At 39.0% G+C, this 25342-nt stretch overlaps 1 protein-coding gene across 10 annotated transcripts in view; it reads left to right on the top strand.

Annotated features, from left to right (window-relative positions):
• Positions 1 to 981: 981 nt before the first annotated feature.
• Positions 982 to 25342, top strand: part of LOC139761797 (transient receptor potential cation channel subfamily A member 1-like) — a 46697-nt gene continuing 22336 nt past the window's right edge. The window contains exons 1-6 of one of the 10 annotated variants that reach the window (XM_071686250.1): positions 982 to 1059; positions 4999 to 5070; positions 10694 to 10754; positions 11420 to 12802; positions 16015 to 16211; positions 19229 to 19496. In XM_071686250.1, coding sequence (XP_071542351.1) covers positions 5049 to 5070; positions 10694 to 10754; positions 11420 to 12802; positions 16015 to 16211; positions 19229 to 19496 — 1931 coding nt within the window. In that variant the 5' untranslated portion in view covers positions 982 to 1059; positions 4999 to 5048. The other 9 variants (XM_071686248.1, XM_071686249.1, XM_071686256.1 and 6 more) reach the window with 9 other exon arrangements.

Here is a 25342-nt window from a genome sequence, read left to right as displayed (position 1 = left end):
TCGCCCCCTCCCCCACCCTGTGATTCACTTCCGCTTCCATGGCTCTATCCGCTGCCAAATCCACTCCCAGATATCTAAAACACTTCAATTCCTCCAGTTTTTCTCCATTCAGACTTATCTCTCTGTTTACTTGTCCCTCAACCCTACTGAACCTAATAACCATGCTCTTATTCACATTTACTCTCAGCTTTCTTCTTTCACACACTTTACCAAGCTCAGTCACCAACTTCTGCAGTTTCTCGCCCGAATCAGTCACCAGCGCTGTATCATCAGCGAACAACTGCCTCACTTCCCAAGCCCTCTCATCCACAACAGACTGCATACTTGCCCCTCTCTCCAAAAGTCTTGCATTCACCTCCCTAACAACCCCATCCATAAACAAATTAAACAACCATGGAGACATCACGCACCCCTGCCGCAAACCGACATTCCCTGGGAACAAATCACTTTCCTTTCTTCCTACTCGTACAGATGCCTTACATCTTCGATAAAAGTTTTTCACTGCTTCTAACAACTTAACTCCCACACCATATACTCTTAATACCTTCCACAGTGCATCTCTATCAACTTTATTATATACCTTCTCCAGATCCATAAATGCTACATACAAATCCATCTGCTTTTCTAACATCACTCTGGCAAATTCACTGGCCTCAATTATATAAGATACAGGTTTGAAATGACTGAGATGTGTACATTTACATTATACATTTATCAACAACTTTGTTTCACACTTTCCTATTATGGCCATGCCTGAGAAAGCGGCTTGACCTTGGCCACTTCCTTTTCTGTATAATTTCTCAAAGAAAACTGAATAAGTTATAATGGGTGACTATAACATTTATGGGTGAACAGGGGAGATAACGGTAACATTAACCATGCTTTACATAACTTAGATAATTACTTTTCATCCAGTTATGCATAAAAATTCTATTCTTATAATCCTAACAAGTAACTGTCGTACATCGTCAAGTTGTGGGTGCTAGTGTGATGATGGGGCGGTGGCCCAACTCGGCTGAGTCCACTCAGTTTGGTTGGCGTGACATCTAATGCAGTAGTGTAAGAAAAATAGAGTCCAATAAGACTGAGTTCTTTGCCAGAAAGCTGTCATTCTTTACATGTTTCAGCTCATACTGGGACACAACGATATGAAATGAGACTATTGTGCCGATACTTGTTTATTTGAAGTAAAGATTCGGCAAAGTAGAAGTTGAAATACATCTGGCTATAGATGTTACCGAGAGCCTACGTTCGTATTGTCGTCAGATAACTTAAGGTAAGGTAAGGTAAAAAAAAATCTTACTCGAACACGGACGTGCATGTATGTAAAAAAGGTAATTATAATTAGCAAGGTTCAGAAGGATACGGCTGTCATGAGATTTGTAAGGGATAAGATATATGTTAATAGATTAGAAAACTTACTATTGTGGATAGGACACTGGGTATGGCCTTAAAATGAAAATCATCGAGCAGGAAATATGCTGTAGGAATCTGTGTGAGACACAGTAAAGGACATAATACTTATCTCGCCAGTCACCCACATCAGGAGAATGAAAAAGAAAAAGTGGTTGCTGATAAATATTAAAATATTCAGGTATATGCTCAATAGGTATTCAGCAAGTTAATGTGTCTCAAGTTTGGTCACCGCAATGAGTATCGACGGCACAATGGAGGCAGAGGGGCTTCATCCCCCATTTCATTTGGACTTGCATTGAACTGCAGTATACTGCATCGTCGCCTTCACATCACTGGCTTTTGCTCCAGTGACACCCCCCCCCCCCCCCACCCGACACACACACACACACACACACACACACACACTTTTTAGAAGCTGTCGCCGTTTCTGGCACTGGAAGAAGCACATATAAATGATATATGCAACAAAGGCGGTGTCAGTATAAATGAAGCCGAGGGAAGGGACGTAGGACTCAGATTTGCCTACCATGGAAGAGAGAAGAGTGAGGGGTGACCCATTTGCCTACCATGGAAGAGAGAAGAGTGAGGGGTGACCCCGAACTCAACATTTAAGTTTATAAGCATCGGAAAATAGAGAAATGGACAGATGGAACAAAGACCACACCGTCAAACTAAAGAAAAACTTGTTCGAGAAGTATAAAAAAGTACTTGTGTAGAATAAGAATAGGAATAAACGGAATAAACTCGGTTATGGGACTGTGACTGGGAGTGCGTAGAAGTACTGTACGATAGATGACGGGAAACATGGTCTACACCCAAGTTATCTGTTATAGTGACTTAAAAATATTGGTAAAAACAGGATGTTAAATCGGAGGACAGCTTCCACCTTCCTTTCTTTTCTGCTCGACGACCGACCGGAAAGAGACGAGGAAATAAGCCCACTCAATTCAAGAACACCGCTGTCCAGATATAGAAGATAAAGAGCACGGAATAAAGTTCCCTCACATAACAACATTGTTCTGCGACTGGATTCTTGAAAAGAAAGATTGATTAGTGGTACAATGAATGTTTGGCCGATAAATATGTAAATATTTGTCTAGCTTTTATTTGAAAGAATCCATAGATATCTTTGCATTTATCACATCGGGAGATAGTTTATGCCAATGCTTAACTGTTCTGCAAAGGAATTTATTTTTTTTTTACCCAATTTCCTATGATATTTCTATATTGCACCTTCATGGCGAATTTCTGGTCATAGAATGTCTAGTCGAGATATTTTCGTACATTACGTTGTGGAAATTATTTATTGTTTTGAAAATTATCATCAGGTAATCTCGGAATCTTCACTCTTTATAAAGAGAATGATTTTAGCTCTTTGACTTTCTCCTCGTATGGGCTATTTCTGAGTAAATACTTTAATTTGGTTGTTCTTTTCTGAATTCCCTCGTTGTTCTTTTCTGAATTCCCTCGTTTTTCCTCATCAATTATCAGGTTTGGGAACAACAGAAGTTAACAGCTTGCTCTGAATGAGGATTAACAAAGACACTGTAAATGGTTGGTATCGTATCCTTTGCTATGTTGTTTGCAATCATATGATTATTGTGTAGCCATCGACAACTCAAGGGTAGGCCATTTTGATTCCTGCTTCTTTCCCTACAGATTGAAGCTTTGAAACCTTCTTATGTCTTTCCCTGTAACTATGGCCTGGCACATTTCAAAGGACAGGTCTTTCACTTCCCCCAAAATTTGTAAATACATACTTTTTCGGTTCAGTTCAGTTCCTTTGGTATGGGGAAAAGAAGGAAATAAGAATCAATATAAAATACTGGATAGACACAGACAATATCATAAACCAAGTAAATGATGTGAGAGACCTTGGAGTAATAATGTCCAATGAACCTAACTTTTAGCAAACGCAACAAAACAATAGTTGCTTCCTCCAGAAGGATGTTGGGATGGAACCTGCAGACTTTCAAGACTAGGGAAGAAAAATCAATGATGGTACTTTTCAAGGCTCTAGTTCTATCACAAATAGAACATTGCTGTTCTAACATCACCATACGTGGTAGGTACAGTTACAAAATTAGAAAGTATTCAAAGATCTTTCAAAACACCAAGTAATATGATAGAGGAGTTAAATCACTTGGAATGACTATAATCACTAAGGCTGTATTCCCAAGAGTGCAGACAGGAGAGGTATACTTTCATCTGTACCTGGAAAATCCAAGAAGGCTTGATCATCAATGTACACTCAGGAATAACTTCCCACTGTCATGTCAGATGTAGAAGGCCGTAACATACTACCTCTGATATCCAAGGGTTTGATATGCATAAAAGGAGAGAACACCTAAACATCTGGAGCCTGAGACTTTTCAACACTTTATCTGCAGCCACTAGAAACACCATGAGATGCTTATTGAAGTTGAATAGGACCCTGGACAAGTACCTGCAAAGTTTACCAAACCAGCAGGGAGCTATGTGGGCCTGTTGGCTGCAGTTTCCATCATCTTGGTTGACCAGTCTAGGCTACGGGGTTAGAGGGCCCAGGAAGACTACTTTTGGTAATCAGGTAAGCATCAGTTTTCTACGGTATTTTCTGAGTATTTGAGAAATATAACTTCCAGTTGAATCTTGTCAAAATGCAGACTTATGAATTTAATGAATTTGTATGAACTTACTGGACTGTGCTGTTATCTTAACTAAGCTGTAAATTTTGAATTTTGAGATGTCAGTTAATGCTGTCCGTGTAGACTCAGGAGGAGAAAACTTAAAACCACACAGAAAAGCCCATGCTAGATAGACTTCGATAAAGCTTGAATCCATTGTGCTGAGAACTGTGCTTTGGAAGACTAACGCTATATCCTCTTGATGATAAATATATATGTCATCAAAGTAAATACAGATGGGGAATCATGAATATTCTTAGTAAGTATAGTAATGTATTTGCATTTCTGCTGAGTTTACAACAAAATTAATGATATGTTGGTTCTCTTGAAGGTGTTCTGTTGTTATATCAGTTACTTTCTAGCAGATTAATTGAGGGTATTTTGTCATCAGTGCATTTACTCTCTTGTAGGATCTTGAGGCTGTTTTTATGGCAGTATAGTTACTCCCTCGTAGGAGGAACCTAACTAAATAAAATATTGAAGATAGGGGAGAAAGAATACTTCTCACATATTCCCTGTGTGTTGTAGAAGGCAACTAAAAGGGGAGGGAGTGGGGGGCTGGAAATCCTCTCCTCTTGTTTTTTTTTTTTTTTCCCCCAAAGAAGGGACAGAGAAGGGGACCAAGTGAGGATATTCCCTCAAAGGCCCAGTCCTCTGTTCTTAACGCTACCTCGCTAATGCGGGAAATGGCGAATAGTTTGAAAGAAAAGAAAAGGTAAGAGAACTATGATAGAGTGATGAGATATGGTGATCTTAAAAATTTTGGAAAAAAGGTAATCTCTTTACTTCTTCTGTGGTAAAAACCAGTATAGGCAGAAAGGCAACTGGTGCTGATCAAGCTAATGAAAAACAAGAGATGGACTACAATGTCAGTTGATGTCAGTTGTGTTAATGATTAATAAGACTTTTTTTTCAGAAACTTTCAGAGAAAAAACAAAGCTTAGAGAGAAACAACTCAGCAGCAACATGGTGATTGGCTCCTTGAAAGGTAAGCAAAGTGTAGTACACTGGGAAACTACTATATGGCACACTGGGAAGGTTTTGTATGATGCACATGAGCGATACGAACATTGTATGGTCATTTGAGTCATGTCTAGCACGTGGCTAATAAATGAGGTACACTGTAGGTCAAATGATATACAACAGCGTGGATGGATGATGTACCAAGGAATATAGGTGCTGCAGAGATAGATGGCAGTGTAAATGATATACAGGCATGATACACATAGTTTATAACACAGCATAGGTGAAACAGTAGTGTGAAAGATACACTGTGGTAGAGATATTGGTCTGAGGCTTAGGTGACATAGTTATGAATAATGGTGTGTTAGTGGTTTGGTTGCATGTGGCTCAGCAAGGATGCAATAGGTACCTGACATGTTGATGTAAATGTATATGATGTACAGTATAAATGATGCGGTGGTGTATGATACACTGTGCAGGAGGTAATGATGCTCAGTATATTTAGGTGTGGTGCAGAAGTGTATTGCACATAGTATGGCTGATGCAGTGGTATATGACAGAGTAATGTAAATGTTTACATTTCATCCCTGTCTAATGTTGAAGATGTGTTCCTGTAAAACACAACTTTGCAAATTATTGAATTGTGAATCCTATTTTATCATAGGATTCTGTGGGATAAGGAGTTACATTACTGGGGAACATTTTTCACTCTGATTATCACTCAAAAATATGAATAAAATGCCTAGAATATGCAGTAAAATACAAATAATGTACATCATAAATGTAAGTATTGAGAATAAGATATGCAGTTTGAGATACTGTTTGCCAGTAAATTTGCATTATGTTAGATACAAGTTTGTTACCGTGATATCTAATCTCTGATTCAGATGTTCAACATTCATGCCATATTCTCCATAATTATATCTCTGGTAAGAGTGATCTTCATTTTACCTACAGGCATCATATTAAGTTGAAAATGTCCCACTTTATCTTGTTATTCAAGAATTGTTTTCACTAATGTGATGGCAAACCAAGAGCTTTGGCAATATGAAAGCCACATTGACCAACTTCTAAACCTCCTTTAATCTTTTCACAGTGCAATTACTGTTCTGATGATTCCCAATGTCAGTTATTTGCAAAAAATAAATGTATGAATTAGACCTTTTGGATTCCTTTTTCAATACTGAAAGCTGTATTTTCTGACTAATGTTCTTTGAAAAACCATATTTGATAGTGAAAAATAATGATTTAATCAAAGCCTTGAGGAAAATTCAAGTAAATGGCATGAATATAGCAAAATTAAGTTAATAAGAGGATAGAATCATTACAAAATATAAGGAAAATTATTTAGATGACAATGTTCAGGATATGAGAATGTTGTATATATATGTAGCTTCGATATGTGTTCCTGCAAAGTTGGTAATCCTTTAATGAAAAATAAAAGTCCTTATTTTTTCATGATTTTTACCTTATACAGGAAACTAATCCTTTGCTGTACTTTATGATAATCACATTCAAAATATTTGTGTTTATCTCAGACACCTGTTCCTTTTGGGAGCTCTCATCAAGTAGATGGCCATGACAAAAGAGCCTCTACTTATGCCTGTCCTCAGATACTTCCCTCACATACACCATTCCATGCATTCTTCTACCATTTCTCTCCCTCCAGTACTCTTCCACTCTATTTCTCCCTGTCACAGGTGGTCTTCTCACACCAACCCCTTTAATCTTACTATCATACACTATCCTTGTAAACACCCCGTCTTGCATTCTTTCCTGCTCAAAGCATTATCTTTCATTCACTCTACCACTGCACAGTTCATACCACTTGTCCCTGTCAAATAGATCATTTCCACAGCCTATATTCTTGATCTCTGTGACTCCATGTCCATGTTTTGGCTGAGTAGATCAGAGTCAGGAGGACTGTGCTGTTCCTAATGCTTCATTAATTGTGAAATACTACTAAACAATTTTTCAAAAAGTAAACATTCAGAACAGTGTACATTCAAGGTCAGTTGACTGGAACATAAAAGAAATTCAGATTTCATGGTGTAGAACACTGATAGCAGTATGCATACAAATTTGGCATTTAAGAAAGGGATTTTCCCAACTGTCATAGTTCAGGGAAACTTTCTCTGTAGCCGATGGGTAAATCTGCATTTTGCTGTCAGTAGATATAAATGTTTATTTGGATATATCCAAACTGTAGTGCAAAAGGGTTAGAACATATAACATTACCTCAAAGATAATGCTCCTGTTGCTCTTATTCCCACATGCACAAGACTCACTTTTTTCATTCTTAGATGAAGAGGGTTTAAGGAAGTTTTACTGAAACTTTTTTTTTTTCTTTTCTCAGTCTACAGTATTAGCTTATTTCTTCATATACACCATATATGTGAATTATCAGATTGTTCACCGCTAGATAGCAGGGACTGGGTGTATGTACAGACATAGTCTGAAGGTGTGGTGATGTGTAACACCAACTGTAGGGCCTGAGACAGTTATCTGACTACAGTGACACATGTGATTCTAGGGCTCTTAGTACTCTTCTCTGCTTAATCTCCCTCCACCTCTGCTCCATCCCAAAATTTTCTTCTTGTCATTCTATTCTAGACAATTGACCTTGTTTCTGTACTTTAACTGCCATTTGAATTTTGCCCAATTCATGTTACACTATTGAGGTTTATAACAATAGAGTCAAAATACCTGAGCTCAAGATAACTATTTTTTAAATCAACATGCATATAGTGAGAAAATGATAAAGTGGGTGAAGGCACATTCAAGCAAGTTACAGTTAATAACATGATAAAGAAATGTGTTGACACTTAGAATATTTACTTATTTTCTGAATTGTATTGCGAAGTTCATCAACTTTGAATTAGAATCTGTGTCAGGTCATTGTTTTGAATGTATTTTTGCTTATAATTCTAAATCAGAGAAAACTAATTACCAAAGACAAAATCAAATGAAACTGATCAAAAAGAACAGCATATTAATATCAAAGTAAAATTCTCTCACAAACAGAAAATCTAGTTTTTTTTTTTTTTTTTTTTTTGCTTTGTCGCTGTCTCCCGCGTTTGCGAGGTAGTGCAAGGAAACAGATGAAAGAAATGGCCCAACCCACCCCCATACACAATGTATATACATACACGTCCACACACGCAAATATACATACCTATACATCTCAATGTACACATATATATACACACACAGACACATACATATATACCCATGCACACAATTCACACTGTCTGCCTTTATTCATTCCCATCGCCACCTCGCCACACATGGAATACCATCCCCCTCCCCCCTCATGTGTGCGAGGTAGCACTAGGAAAAGACAACAAAGGCCCCATTCATTCACACTCAGTCTCTAGCTGTCATGCAATAATGCCCGAAACCACAGCTCCCTTTCCATATCCAGGCAACACAAAACTTTCCATGGTTTACCCCAGATGCTTCACATGCCCTGATTCAATCCACTGACAGCATGTCAACCCCGGTATACCACATCGATCCAATTCACTCTATTCCTTGCCCTCCTTTCACCCTCCTGCATGTTCAGGCCCCGATCATACAAAATCTTTTTCACTCCATCTTTCCACCTTCAATTTGGTCTCCCACTTCGCCTCGCTCCCTCCACCTCCGACACATATATCCTCTTTGTCAATCTTTCCTCACTCATTCTCTCCATGTGCCCAAACCATTTCAAAACACCCTCTTCTGCTCTCTCAACCACGCTCTTTTTATTTCCATACATCTCTCTTACCCTTACATTACTTACTCGATCAAACCACCTCACACCACACATTGTCCTCAAACATCTCATTTCCAGCACATCCACCCTCCTGCGCACAACTCTATCCATAGCCCACGCCTCGCAACCATACAACATTGTTGGAACCATTGTTGGAATCTAGTTATTTTAATAGATTCTCTCTAACAAGCAGAAACTCTAGACATTTTATATAAAGATGGCATCTCACATATTTCAGGAAATCTATATAACATCTGAAAGAAAAAACCTAGTTTAAGGAAGACCTAAGTTTACTGCATATGTTATTAAGGAAATGATAGTAAAAAGACAAATGTTTCATGAGATAATCTTATGCAGGTCTTGCTTTTCATCCATTGTATGAGCAAGTGTTGATGTACATGGTGGTTCATCAAAGTGTAGCTGTGGTCTTGGTGAAAGTGTTCAAGTTGCAGTCTCAAGATATGTACAGTGCTTTGAAGCCTTTTGAACATTTTCTTGAAGTGTACTTGCTTCCTCGAGTTTTGTTTCTGGACTTAGCAAAGCCCTCTTTCTTATCACTGTTACCATATAGCTTGAACAACTTTTCATGTTGCTGCTGGATATGGTACAGGTTTATGTAACTAACACCATAACACTTCCTCATGCTATAGACAAATGCAGCCTCATCTAGATTCTGTAGAATTTCATCTACACTCAACACTTTTACTTGGATGCTTGTTAGATGCCATTATGAAAGCAGAAACCATAGAAATAATTAAAGAAAAAATCATAGAGGATTCCTGCCTGAAGATGAGGTTGGGGGATGTGGTTTCAGTGACTATGACAGAGCATGGGAAATGGAGCAGCAACCTTCAGAAACTTGTGTAACACTTTGGTGGATATCTTGAATACACTGGCATTTGAGTTTTGAGAGTTTCTGGACTGTGAATATTTCATCTGCATTTTTCTGCATATCTTTATGAAATAACTATTAGTGTCACAGTGGCATAGTGTAGGTGCTACACAAATGAATTATATAAGCTGCTGTTCACTTTGTGATGACTTAAAATGAAATGGTAGAGTAATAGATACATGAAACAAAGTGTTAGTTGTAACAAGTAATTTAACAATATGTGGGGATTTTCATTATGTTTGATGCAATCCACGTGGTACTGTGTGTAACTCATATTTTGAATGTGGAATAAGCTGTGATGTTAACCACAACTGGTTTATTGGTTTGTTGCAGAGATATTGATCACTGAAAATGAATCACTTCATACAATAACCCTTGGCTACAGTAACAAAGAAATAAAGCTGAAGTCTTTACTTTGTAGCATTCATCTATCCAATTAGAAGTCCGTCAAGGGGGTGGTCACAGCAATAGAATTTCCATAACTAGTGAGCTCCAGCGCTGTTTCTTAGCCTTAGTACCTCAGCCATAACAGGCCACTAACAGAGGGCAACTCTAGTGCAATGTTTGCAGAGGCTCCTCCCTAATGTTGCCACTGACTAATTCCACCTAATGCTTCTGCTTACTGCTTCTACCTAATGTTTCTACCTAATGCTCCTACCTACTACTTCTATCTACTGCTCCCACCATTTTGCCAAAAGTCAGAGCTAGTGCATGGTGCTCACTGCAGGAAAATTTAGTTACAAAGAATGAGCAGTGTGAGTTAAGTGTTGTCAGGTTTTATGTAAGACAAGGAGAGATTGTATGTTTGTGGACAGATGCCAGTAGTCCACCTGTGGGTGATGCAGAAAAAAGAGATAGCTACCTGGGTCAGAGGAGTGCAACTTGACAACCACTGAAGAAATCATGCATATCACAAATGGGTCAATTATTTTTTGAAATTTTGATAAAAATCATACATGTCAGAGATTACTGAAATACTAATTTCTTTTCTTCTTGTAGGTGTATTTGAAGGCATGGACATTTCAGAAGTAGATCTGGGAGGGCCAGACCCCTCTCCCTAGTAAGTTTTATTAAGTCATTACTATCAGTGACTTTGTTGGATCAAAGAGGTTATCTAAAATCTAGCCGAGAGACCATCTCAAAAAGGTGCTATGATATATTTCATCAAGTTTTTTTATTTGGAACATTTTTCGATGTAGCTTGCAATAGTTCAAATGGTGATAAAGGCCTTTAAAAGCTGATGACATTAATTACATTGCTTACATTTTCATGGTGTATCTGTTACTTGTAGACCATGGGAATGAATGTCTAGATGACAGTCAACTGATATCACCAGTTGTGAATTATGAAATGAATTCATATTGATGAGGCAAGAATTATGTATAGAAATATGGGTGTGTGTGTGTGTGTGTGAGAGATGAAGAGGGTGTGCTCGTATGGATTGGAGGTATCAAGAGAATGAGTCAGGAGATGTTGACGAAGACAGTGTTTAGAAAATGACTTCAAGTACTTCATTTATACTGATATAGTATATCCCTTTTATGGGCCCATGATTACCAATATTTTATCACCAAGTCTTTCCTTATAATTGTAGCCCAAGTCATTCCTCATAAATCTGTCCCATCCTGTAGGCATTCCCCCTTAAGTGGAAAGAACATCTACAGAATTGTTCAATTTATGGATGTATGATAAAGGTTCCAATGTTTATTTCCTTTTTCTTTTCAGTGAAAGACTCCATGATGCTGTCAAAGATAACAATATGGTGAAAACAGAACAGATATTGAAAGAGCATAACTTGGAAGAAAGAAGGCTTTTGATCAATTCTTGTCCTAAGAAGAGGAAACCCTTACTTTCGATTGCAGCTCAAGAAAATGATGTCAGTATGATCAAGTTACTGAAGAGCTTTGAAGCAGATGTAATGATGCCAGACAGTAAAGGCTGTTTGCCATTGCACCTAGCAGCTAAGAAAGGCTATGCCAACTGCTGCAAGGAGCTTTTGTCTGGCCAGGTAGAACAAGCTCTCCTCCTAAATTCAGCTAATAAGGAAGGCATGCTACCTCATATGCTGGCAGCAAAACATGGTCATCAGAATTGTTGCAATCTGTTGGTAGATGAGACAAATGTAAATCATGAGGATAATGAAGGTAACACAGCACTTATTATTACTGTTGAGAGGGCTGATGATAAGATTGCTGAGCTCCTTCTTGAAAAAGGTGCAAATCTGAACCACCAGAACAAAATTGGATATGCAGCTGTGCACAAAGCTGCACAGTTGGGGTCTCCTACATGTTTTGAGGCCCTGTTAAGGAAGAATGCTAATGTAATAGTGAAAACTTATGAAGGGGAAAGTGTTCTACATTTGGCTGTGAGATCAAAAGAACGAGAAATTTGTGTCCGATACCTCTTGAACAATGACAGTGTAAGATCAATTATTAATGACCCAAATGAACATGGTAAGACACCACTACATGTAGCCCTTGAGGCACGTTCATGTAAGGTGGCACATTTGCTGCTACAACATGGAGCATGTCAAAAAGCTTGCTTCAATAAAGTAATGCCAATACACCTGGCAAGTGAACAAGGCTACCACCTCGTATGCGGTGAGATCTTATCCCAAGACCCATTAAGTGTTGACAAGAAGAATAATGCGGAACTAAGTCCACTCCTCATTGCTGCAAGTCACAAACGCACAAAAGTATGCAACGTTCTTATCAAATATAAGGCCAACCTCAGGGAAGTTGATAAAGAAAACAGGACACCTTTGCATTTGGCATTACTGAAGGGTGGTTGTACAGAGACAGTAAAAGCTCTGATAAAGGGATCCATTTCCATGATGGATGAGAATGGATATACTGAATTACATACTGCTGTAAAAGAGAGTTCATATTCTTGTTGTAAACTTTTGCTCAAAGAATTTAAAGATGCTACTTCTTGCTTATGGAAGAAGGATAAGGAAGATTGTTATCCTCTTGATATTGCATATGAAGTAAACCATGAAAAGATATTCAAGCTTTTTCTGGAGAAGATGGCTGAGGAACAAAAAGAACAAGATGTAAGACGGAGGATCCATGGATATGTACACAAAGCACTTGACGACATGGAAAATCGGTATTTCACCTTTTTGTTTGAAAATTTGCATTCTAGGATTAAACACAGTGTACCATTGCATGTAGTAAGTCAGTAGGCCAAAGTCATTCATTAAGACATTACAGTGGAAAAACTACTGTATAGGTGCTTTATTCTTTTCAAGAAATTCTCTTTGGGACCTTCCATTGATTATGTCTCATTCCATAGGAGGGGGAGCATATTGGTTTTACTCATTTTCTACTTTTAGATCTTTCCAATCATAGGCACTATAACTATGACTATTGACTTGACTCATATGTGTGGGCCAGGGGTGTAGAATGTTTGATGAAGATGTGTTTGTCAAGAGTGAAGTGAAGATGCATTTGTAAAGGTTGAAATGAAGATAAGTTTGTAGACACTGTAATGAAACTGAGGGTGCAGTAAAAGTGCATTTGTGGAAGAGGAATGAAAATGCATTTCTTAATAAGGAAGTGATGTGTTTGTCATGGTAAAGTAGATGTAGGTTGATTAAGAATTTAATGAAGATGCTTTTGTTGATCATGATATTAATTCAGGTTTATCAAAGATGTATTGAAGATACACTCAAACCCCATGGGCATAGCAGGGGAGGTATGACCTTCGAATCAAAATTATTATCCGTAGCCTAATGTCTTTAATTTACTATGAATAATGGATGGTATTGCAGTGGAATTTATTAAAAACGGGGGTGACTGTGTTGTTGACTGTTTGGTAAGGTTATTTGATGTATGTATGACTCATGGTGAGGTGCCTGAAGATTGGTGGAATGCTTGCATAGTGCCATTGTACAAAGGCAAAGGGGATAAAAGTGAGTGCTCAAATTACAGAGGTATAAGTTTGTTGAGTATTCCTGGGAAATTATATGGGAGGGTATTGATTGGGAGGGTGAAGGCATGTACAGAGCGTCAGACTGGGGAAGAGCAGTGTGGTTTCAGAAGTGGTAGAGGATGTGTGGATCAGGTGTTTGCTTTGAAGAATGTATGTGAGAAATACTTAGAAAAGCAAATGGATTTGTATGTAGCATTTATGAATCTGGAGAAAGCATGTGATAGAGCTTATAGAGTTGCTCTGTGGAAGGTATTTAGAATATGTGGTGTGGGAGGCAAGTTGTTAGAAGCAGTGAAAAGTTTTTATCGAGGATGTAAGGCATGTGTATGTGTAGGAAGAGAGGAAAGTGATTGGTTCTCAGTGAATGTTGGTTTGCGTCAGGGGTGTGTGATGTCTCCATGGTTGTTTAATTTGTTTATGGATGGGGTTGTTAGGGAGGTGAATGCAAGAGTTTTGGAAAGAGGGGCAAGTATGCAATCTGCTGTGGATGAGAGAGCTTGGGAAGTGAGTCAGTTGTTGTTCGCTGATGATACAGCGCTGGTGGCCGATTTGGGTGAGAAACTGCAGAAGCTGATGACTGAGTTTGGTAAAGTGTGTGAAAGAAGAAAGCTGAGAGTAAATGTGAATAAGTGCAAGGTTATTAGGTACAGTAGGGTTGAGGGACAAGTCAATTGGGAGGTAAGTTTGAATGTAGAAAAACTGGAGGAATTGAAGTGTTTTAGATATCTGGAAGTGGATTTGGCAGCAGATGGAACCATGGAAGCAGAAGTGAATCATAGGGTGGGGGAGGGGCGAAAGTTCTAGGAGCGTTGAAAAATGTGTGGAAGTCAAGAACGTTATCTTGGAAAGCAAAAATGGATGTGTTTGAAGGAATAGTCATTCCGACAATGTTACATGGTTGCAAGGTGTGGGCTGTAGATAGAGTTGTGTGCAGGAGGGTGGATGTGCTGGAAATGAGATATTTGAGGACAATATGTGGTGTGAGATGGTTTGACCGAGTAAGTAATAATAGGGTAAGAGAGATGTGTGGTAATAAAAAGAGTGTGGTTGAGAGAGCAGAAGAGGGCGTTTTGAAAGGGTTTTATCACATGGAGAGAATGAGTGAGAAAAGATTGACAAAGAGGATATATGTGTCAGAGGTGGAGGGAATGAGAAGTGGGAGACCAAATTGGAGGTGGAAAGATGGAGTGAAAAATATTTTGAGTGATCGGGGCCTGAACATGCAGGAGGGTGAAAGGCATGCAAGGATTAGAGTGAATTGGAACAATGTGGTATACTGGGGTCTATGTGCTGTCAGTGGATTGAACCAGGGCATGTGAAGTGTCTGGGGTAAACCATGGAATGTTTTGTGGGGCCTGGATGTGAAAAGAGAGCTGTGGTTTCAGTGCATTATACATGACAGCTAGAGACTGAGTGTGAACAAATGTGGCCTTTGTTGTCTTTTCCTAGCACTACCTCGTGCACGTGTGGGGGAGGGGGTTGTCATTTCAAGTGTGGTGGGGTGGCGACGGGAATGAATAAGGGCAGGCAGTTTGAATTATGTGCATGTGTATATATGTATATGTCTGTGTGTATATATATGTGTGTACGTTGAGATGTATAGGTATGTATATGTGCGTGTGTGGACGGGTATGTATATACATGTGTATGTGGGTGAGCTGGGCCATTCTTTCGTCTGTTTCCTTGCACTACCTTGCTAATGCGGGAAACAGCGACAAAGTACAATAGATAAATAAATTTTTAGAATTTGCATAGAATGAGTATACTTATTGATTACTTACTTTTAAGTACGTCTGTATATGGTAACTGTATGCCCATCACCATTTTTTTTTTTTTCATCATGGCCTTCCTCCCTCAAAAATGGAAGAATGTATCTATGACAATGATCTGACCTTTGATCTGATCTTTAAGAGTCAGGTCAAAGGTAGTGATACCAAGTGGGTAGTAGAGATATGAATGTTGAGAGTGAATTATAGTTACATTTTTCGAGTGAAGTGAATTTCGATTTATCAAGGATGGCGTGAAGCTGCATTTGTTGAGAATATTGAAGATTTTTTGTTAAGGATGAAGTGAATATGTATTTGATGGTGTCTCCTTTTACTGGAAACATGATAGTGAGTGACACTGTGAAGGGAAACCAACTGCATTTGCTCATAAATGTTGGCATTTCATTTGATTAATTTTACTGATTTTCTGTAAAGATCCCTGCTGTTATTCCGTTGGTAGGCAGTCACTTTCTCTTTAGCAATATGAATTTGCTGGTGCTAGGAAAGTTCATTTTAGACCATGTTAGTCTTTGTATTCATCAGCATTAACTAGTAGAGAAATGTTGGCAGTTCATCAATTAAGTGTTTCAGGAATGTTGCTAGTCTTTTACTTTCTTACAGATGCTATGTTGTTGAGGCAGTCATGCATTCATGGGTAGAGGTTGGCCTTGAACCCTTGTGTGGAGATGACAAACAGTGCACCATCTTCCATAAGCTTATTCAGGACCATCCCAACCTTGCCAAAGTAGCACTTGATCGTTCATTAACCCGCAGTGACAACAATTTTCAAGTTTTTGAAAACTTGCACATTACTGATGGTATGTTATTCTGAGGACTCTGTCAAAAAATGATGGTAGACAAACCTTTCCCCTCTATCTGCAGTGGAAAGCACTTGTAATTTATTTCCTTTCTTAGAGATTTTACAGAGTATTTACATATCTTTGATCTATAATTTGGATGTGGAACTCCATTTTCCAGTCTATGTTCTTAAAGAAGTTTTTTGGATCTTTGTAGTTTCCACCACTGTATCTTCTCTCTAAGTATGGTTTTTTCTCTGATCTTCATTTCATGTCCTTATTCATAAAATTAGTAAATTTAGGCATTACATGTTCATATTTCTAACTGATTTATAATAACTGATATTATCAGTTTCCATTTTTTTTTATATAAAGATAAGATCCAGTATGATGATGACTTAATGCATCATACTATGACATACTGATACAAACCTTTTTTGTACACATTCAAAGAGCTTGTGTCTCATGATTCTTTATCTTCATGAGAATTTAAGGTCTCCCAGTCTTTTCCCCCTAATTGAAATTCCATTATTAGAACTTATCCACCCATCTCAGATGAGTTATGACTTTGGTCTTATTCATTGTGGTTCATGCAGTTCTTTGCAGGATTGTAAATTATCAACATGACATTGCAGGTGTTCCTACAGTCATTCTTCCCATTGTGAACTGTTTGAATAGGCCTTTCATCAATATTTCTTGAAGATGTTGTTCCTTGTTAAGAGGGTCAGTCCCTTTCTTTGTCTCCTCTTTCCTTCCTTGCTGGTGTATACTCCTTTGTTCACATTAAATCAGGTCTTATTTCTTCAGTAAGTTTTGTCTCTGCTACTGCTGCTACTGTAGTTTGTTTTTATGTTTTGGTCTTTGAACTCCTGCTTTTTTCCATTTACTGTTAATCCATCTGTATTCAAATATTTTTTTTTTTTTTTTTTTTTGCTTTGTCGCTGTCTCCTGCGTTTGTGAGGTAGCGCAAGGAAACAGACGAAAGAAATGGCCCAACCCACCCCCATACACATGTATATACATACGTCCACACACGCAAATATACATACCTACACAGCTTTCCATGGTTTACCCTAGACGCTTCACATGCCCTGATTCAATCCACTGACAGCACGTCAACCCCGGTATACCACATCGATCCAATTCACTCTATTCCTTGCCCTCCTTTCACCCTCCTGCATGTTCAGGCCCCAATCACACAAAATCTTTTTCACTCCATCTTTCCACCTCCAATTTGGTCTCCCACTTCTCCTCGTTCCCTCCACCTGCGACACATATATCCTCTTGGTCAATCTTTCCTCACTCATTCTCTCCATGTGCCCAAACCATTTCAAAACACCCTCTTCTGCTCTCTCAACCACGCTCTTTTTATTTCCACACATCTCTCTTACCCTTACATTACTTACTTGATCAAACCACCTCACACCACACATTGTCCTCAAACATCTCATTTCCAGCACATCCATCCTCCTGCACACAACTCTATCCATAGCCCACGCCTCGCAACCATACAACATTGTTGGAACCACTATTCCTCCAAACATACCCATTTATGCTTTCCGAGATACTGTTCTCGACTTCCACACATTCTTCAAGGCTCCCAGGATTTTCGCCCCCTCACCCACCCTAAGATCCACTTCCGCTTCCATGGTTCCATCCACTGCCAGATCCACTCCCTGATATCTAAAACACTTTACTTCCTCCAGTTTTTCTCCATTCAAACTTACCTCCCAATTGACTTGACCCTCAACCCTACTGTACCTAATAACCTTGTCTTATTCACATTTACTCTTAACTTTCTTCTTTCACACACTTTACCAAACTCAGTCACCAGCTTCTGCAGTTTCTCACATGAATCAGCCACTAGCGCTGTATCATCAGCGAACAACAACTGACTCACTTCCCAAGCTCTCTCATCCCAACAGACTTCATACTTGCCCCTCTTTCCAAAACTCTTGCATTTACCTCCCTAACAACCCCATCCATAAACAAATTAAACAACCATGGAGACATCACACACCCCTGCCGCAAACCTACATTCACTGAGAACCAATCACTTTCCTCTCTTCCTACACGTACACATGCCTTACATCCTCGATAAAAACTTTTCAAATATATATTATACTGTATTTCCCAACTGACATTAGTATGACTTATAATTCCTGGTCTCTCAAAGACAGAGACAGTTGAGTGGCTGTTTTTTTTTTTCTAGCCCCTTTTGAAGCCTCCCCTGTCCATCATTCCTATCTATCCCATTATATATTGACCATATCAATCCAGTTCTTTTTTGCCCTTATATTTTGGGAATTCCATACTGCATGTTTGTAGCCTATAGTTTTTATGTCTTCTCATATTATGCTACCATTTTTTTCAGTCCAAAAATCACGAAAACTTGCATTCATCATCCTCCAGTTCCATTAACTCTCAGTTATGTTGCAGCTCACTAGTCAGTTAAACCCTAACTTAGTAACTTGTCCACCTTCGTTTCTCTTGCCCTACCCACAATCTCCATTTTTACCAACGTACTGACCCTCACTACAAGACTGGCAGCTTTTGCCCATATTTTCTGTTTCTTCTGTGTTAGGCTCTCCTTCGTCCTCTATGCATTAAAGCTGTGAAATTCTTTTACTTCTTTTGTATTTGCTTCTTATATAATTTTTCCTCATAAGAGTCAGGTCTACAAACACCTGAGAAGCATAGATTAATCTCCATTTTATTTTTATTTCTTTTTGATAAACTCATCATATGATACATTCAACTGACATAGCATCAACTTGCCTGTGTCATGTTGGCTGCTTGTAGAAAATAAAGAATATGAAAATTCTAATGTATCAATTAGATTTATTTTATATTTATTATATTGATGATATTGAACACATATCCAATGCTTTCTTTTGTTTTACCTAGTAAATTAATTTGGGGGCTATTTCAGCATGTAATTAATGTTAATGTTACAGCTTAGAAATAAGAATGTAGGGATATTTTCTTTCATAGCATTAAATTCTAAGTACCTCACTCTCTTTACTCTGATAATAAAGAGGACATCAGTACACAGGACCCTGAGTGTTGCAAGGATTGGAGGCTAATAAAGCAGGAAATAAGGTTGAGGCAGGGTGCAATGTGGTTCAGAAAGCACCCAATCACCCTCATGATCCAGAAGGAACGGAATGAACTGCTGCAACACAAGCTGACAGAAAAATGGATTGATAACAGGTGGCAGCATCACATCAAAATAACCCACAGACTTCTTCTCCTCTTCCACCTAATGGCTTTTGTTTTTCAGTTGGGATTCATCAGTACGTCTTGGTAAGTATCTCTTTCTATCTTTTTATGTGTGCTTTTGAATCCCTTTCCCATTATATAGAAGCATTATTTGTGAGAGATGACTATACTCATTGAGCAGCCTCAGGGAAATAATAAAAATGCAAAAAGCAGAGCAACCAAAGGCCATAGCAAGAAACTTGCTAGAAAGGAAATAAAGAAGTGAATGAATGAAATAAATGCAGTGAAAATATGAATGCTTACAAAATGCTGTAATATGGGGTGCTTAATTCAGTTAGAGAAGGACTGACTTGGGAGGGTTCAGTCAGAAGTTCCTTTTCATTGTATGATTACAAAAGGCTGAGAATATGGTTCATGGTGCTGCATATGGAAAAGCAGTGGCCATCCTAAAGTCTGTGGAAATCATCTACAAATAAGATTTCAACTTCGGAAAGCTATGTAGTTAACTTGCCATATTATAAGATGTCATGGATCAGCCATCTGGAGGAACTAGGATAAAGACTGTTTAGAGCTTCTAGTGCCGAACCAGTGTGCAAAGTTCTTTTCAGCAAGGTACATAAGCTGGTTCACTTGTGCATAATGATTCTCATGACTATGCCAGTCACAGAGAATGTTGTTCACACCGCAGTCCATCAAAACTTGCCTTCATACTACCACGCCTTTGTGGAGGTTAAACGGCTGTATGGAAATGCATGTGTTCAAGGAGCTATTGGATGCATCGGACAGGAATGTTCTAACTAGTGAGTTTGTCTTGAAATGATGACTGAAAAGCATTGTTTGGCTTGTTCATCAAGAAGTAGTTGTTTAGATTCATTCCAGCATGTAGCTTTATTTTGTAATAACATTTGCTTCAAACACTTCTGTACTACATATTGGAATGAAACTGTATGACCTTGTTTTTATCCAAATATCTACCTACCTACCTACTTATCTTCCTTCCCTGGGAGCTCCTTTCTTTCTAAGAGCTTTTACTTCTTCTTGCCCTAGGAGTCTTTTCTATTTTTTTATGAAACTCTTATAGCAGCTCGGATGTTGGCCATGTTCACCAGATGGGACATAGATCATAAAATGTTGTTATATTGTAAGTGTTTCTTTAAAGGGAGAGTAAAGGACATTTGAGGTGTGAATGTTTAGTGTCCTTACTGTGATTACGGGAATATGTTGAACTGGTTTTTGTAATGATTTGGGGGATGGATAATGTTCCAAGTATAGACAGGGAAGTGTGTCTTGGGAGTGTTTTAGGTGTTTTAGGTGGATGCAGTTGGTAGTGTTAAGACTGTTAGAGATCATTTAAGAATGAGACAAGAGGGCATTGTTTTGTGATTGTGAGGTAATTTCACTGTATGGCTGTTTTGTTAGTTTTACTTGTGCTAGGGGTAGGGGATCTGTGATTAGAGGCTGCTGAAGTGTGAGGTGTGGGTAATCATTTTTTGTTGTTGAATCAGCTGGTAAATGTAACAGGAGATATAACAAGTTTTAAATATGTACAGTGATAGTTCCTAAACACTTTGAAGTAGTGGCATACCCAGAGTGATGATGACTTTTGATGCACACCTTTGTAGAAAAAATTTAGCTGCACACCAGATATAATCAGTGGAATTGAACTTTTTTCTAGATATCATTTGTTGAACTTAATTCTTTACGAAGTAAAGAACTCATTCTGATATTTTAGCAAAGTGGTCCATAACGAAATAAATTTTTTTAGCTTTTTAACTTGAGCTCCAAGGTTTTATAGATTCTGATGCCTTGACACACTTGAAGAAATATAATGGCACACAGTTTAGGAGCAACTGATTTATCGGAAATAGTGCCACTGCAACATGAGAATTCTTCCTACTCATATGTTTTTTACTTTTGACCTTTCCCAGAACCCATATAGTCTCTCTTAGGACGTTTCCTCTTTACATGCAATCATCCAATTGCTTTCTAATTTCTTTTTCAATATTCTGTAGATTACACTTGCTAGACGGTCTGGTCTGTAGTTCAGCTTCCTGCTTTCCTTTCTGAAAGATAGGTTCACTGTGATATTTGCCCTCTTTTATCTTCCTCCAGCAGCATCTTGAACATTTTAGGTGACTTGTCAAATGCATATTTGTACTTCTTTAGCACATTTGAAGAATCTCAGTCAGGACAATGAGACTTGTATGTGTCAAAGCCCTTCGGTATTATGTTTATTCCTTTTCTAGATATGTCAGTGCTTTTCAAGACCTCTTCCCCATTCTGCCTCTTTGCTATTGAGACTATAGTGGCATCCATTGTGAAAGTACTTTTGAAGTTACTTTCATCTCTTTGCATATGTTAATAGCATCCTCTACAACTCTTCCTTCTGTATCCCAAAGACTGATAAGATGCTCTTTAACTGACAGTTTACTCCACCCTGTGGCTTACTTCCACTTTCACGGTTCCATTCACTGCCGTGTCCACACCCAGGTATCTGAAATACTTCTTTTTCTCCAATTTTTCATCATTCAAGCTCACACCCCAACTAACCTGCCCCTCAACCCTGCTAAACCTCATAACTTTGCTTTTATTCACATTTACTCTCAACTTCCTCCTTTCACACACTGTTCCAAACTCAGTCACCAATTTTGCAGCTTCTCACTTGTATCTGCCACCAGTGCTATATCATCAGCAAGCAGCAGCTGATTCACTTCCCAGGCCCTCTCATCCCCCACAGACTGCATACTTGCCCCTCTTTCCAAGACTATGACATTTACCCCAACACCACCCTATCCATAAACAAATGGAACATCCATGGTGACATCACACACCCCTGCTACAGACCAACCTTCACTTGAAGCCATTCACTCTCCCCTGTTCCTATGAGTACACATTCTCTACACCCTTGATAAAAACTTATCTGCTTATAGTAGTTAGTAATCTAGTGGAGGTAGAGAGTAGGGTCATTTTGGATGCGGTAGGGATTAATTGTAGAGTTCTTGCTTGTCCTGTACTTTGAGATGATTTATAAACCAGCAGTTAAATGGCAGAGAACCTCTTTGACCTTAGAAGCATTGCTAAAAATCTTTTGACATGCTGACACAGGTGAGGGAGCATCAGCACTTGGGTGTGCTTACATTTTGGGTGAAGTTACTGTTCTTGACATAAATTAGTATGTCAAGAAGATATGAAGTACTGTACTTGTCCACTCTGTTCCACTATCTGCCAAGGTAACCTCAAGGGTTAGAAATCCAGTTATGAAGAAGATGGAAAAAAGTGCTCTCTTTACACATTGGGCATGAGATGAATAAGAAAAACAGCCTTAGTAACCCTTCAGATCAGGTCTAAATCTCTGAAGATGTGTGAGCATTTATGTAAAGAAGACAATGTAAGTAAGTCAAGGCCATTTCAAGCAAGTAAAGGATGGCTTGACAAGTTTATTCAATGTCAGAAGCTACGTTACATGAAGATAATGGGAAAACCTACTAGTGCTGACCACAAAGTTCATTGTGTGCAATTTCTCTTTTTGCGAGGCTTTCACAGAACATCACCCCCACATAAAGCAAGGGATAGGTGTATTTACCCCAGGGCTGATTTCTATGAGTCCTGATGTTACCCAGGTGCTTTCTAAAGGGCTTTCCAGCCCAAGGGTGTGCTTCCTCCAATAGCAGGGAAATGTAGGCTCCTTTCAAGTATGAAGTTGTATTTTTCTAATGAGACTGCACTCCTAAAGGTACAGAGTTGCATAAAAATGACTTTTCACTTGTGATGTAATCTCTTACAAAGAGATCTTGATAACATCCTGTTGCCATATATATATATATATATATATATATATATATATATTTTTTTTTTTTGCCGCTGTCTCCCGCGTTTGCGAGGTAGCGCAAGGAAACAGACAAAAGAAATGGCCCAACCCACCCCCATACACATGTATATACATACGTCCACACACACAAATATACATACCTACACAGCTTTCCATGGTTTACCCCAGACGCTTCACATGCCTTGATTCAATCCACTGACAGCACGTCAACCCCGGTATACCACATCACTCCAATTCACTCTATTCCTTGCCCTCTTTTCACCCTCCTGCATGTTCAGGCCCCGATCACACAAAATCTTTTTCACTCCATCTTTCCACCTCCAATTTGGTCTCCCTCTTCTCCTCGTTCCCTCCACCTCCGACACATATATCCTCTTGGTCAATCTTTCCTCACTCATTCTCTCCATGTGCCCAAACCATTTCAAAACACCCTCTTCTGCTCTCTCAACCACGCTCTTTTTATTTCCACACATCTCTCTCACCCTTACGTTACTTACTCGATCAAACCACCTCACACCACACATTGTCCTCAAACATCTCATTTCCAGCACATCCATCCTCCTGCGCACAACTCTATCCATAGCCCACGCCTCGCAACCATACAACATTGTTGGAACCACTATTCCTTCAAACATAACCATTTTTGCTTTCCGAGATAATGTTCTCGACTTCCACACATTCTTCAAGGCTCCCAGAATTTTTGCCCCCTCCCCCACCCTATGATCCACTTCCGCTTCCATGGTTCGATCCGCTGCCAGATCCACTCCCAGATATCTAAAACACTTCACTTCCTCCAGTTTTTCTCCATTCAAACTCACCTCCCAATTGACTTGACCCTCAACCCTACTGTACCTAATAACCTTGCTCTTATTCACATTTACTCTTAACTTTCTTCTTTCACACACTTTACCAAACTCAGTCACCAGCTTCTGCAGTTTCTCACATGAATCAGCCACCAGCGCTCTATCATCAGCGAACAGCAACTGACTCACTTCCCAAGCTCTCTCATCCCCAACAGACTTCATACTTGCCCCTCTTTCCAAAACTCTTGCATTCACCTCCCTAACAACCCCATCCATAAACAAATTAAACAACCATGGAGACATCACACACCCCTGCCGCAAACCTACATTCACTGAGAACCAATCACTTTCCTCTCTTCCTACACGTACACATGCCTTACATCCTCGATAAAAACTTTTGACTGCTTCTAACAACTTGCCTCCCACACCATATATTCTTAATACCTTCCACAGAGCATCTATATATATATATATATATATATATATATATATATATATATATATATATATATATATATATATATATATATATATATATCCCTGGGGATAGGGGATTAAGAATACTTCCCACGTATTCCCTGCGTGTCGTAGAAGGCGACTAAAAGGGGAGGGAGTGGGGGGCTGGAAATCCTCCCCTCTCATTTTTTTTTTAATTTTCCAAAAGAAGGAACAGAGGGGGCCAGGTGAGGATATTCCAAAAAAGGCCCAGTCCTCTGTTCTTAACGCTACCTCGCTAACGCGGGAAATGGCAAAGAGTTTAAAAGAAAGAAAATATATATATATATATATATATATATATATGGCCCAACCCACCCCCATACACATGTATATACATACGTCCACACATGCAAATATACATACCTACACAGCTTTCCATGGTTTACCCCAGACGCTTCACATGCCTTGATTCAATCCACTGACAGCACGTCAACCCCGGTATACCACATCGCTCCAATTCACTCTATTCCTTGCCCTCCTTTCACCCTCCTGCATGTTCAGGCCCCGATCACACAAAATCTTTTTCACTCCATCTTTCCACCTCCAATTTGGTCTCCCTCTTCTCCTCGTTCCCTCCACCTCCGACACATATATTCTCTTGGTCAATCTTTCCTCACTCATTCTCTCCATGTGCCCGAACCATTTCAAAACACCCTCTTCTGCTCTCTCAACCACGCTCTTTTTATTTCCACACATCTCTCTTACCCTTACGTTACTTACTCGATCAAACCACCTCACACCACACATTGTCCTCAAACATCTCATTTCCAGCACATCCATCCTCCTGCGCACAACTCTAT

This window comes from Panulirus ornatus, chromosome 42 (assembly GCF_036320965.1).
Source record: "Panulirus ornatus isolate Po-2019 chromosome 42, ASM3632096v1, whole genome shotgun sequence".
NCBI classification, from domain to species: Eukaryota; Metazoa; Arthropoda; class Malacostraca; order Decapoda; family Palinuridae; genus Panulirus; species Panulirus ornatus.
Note: the sequence above shows the minus strand (reverse complement) of the source record. Positions and strands in the feature narration are given on the sequence as shown.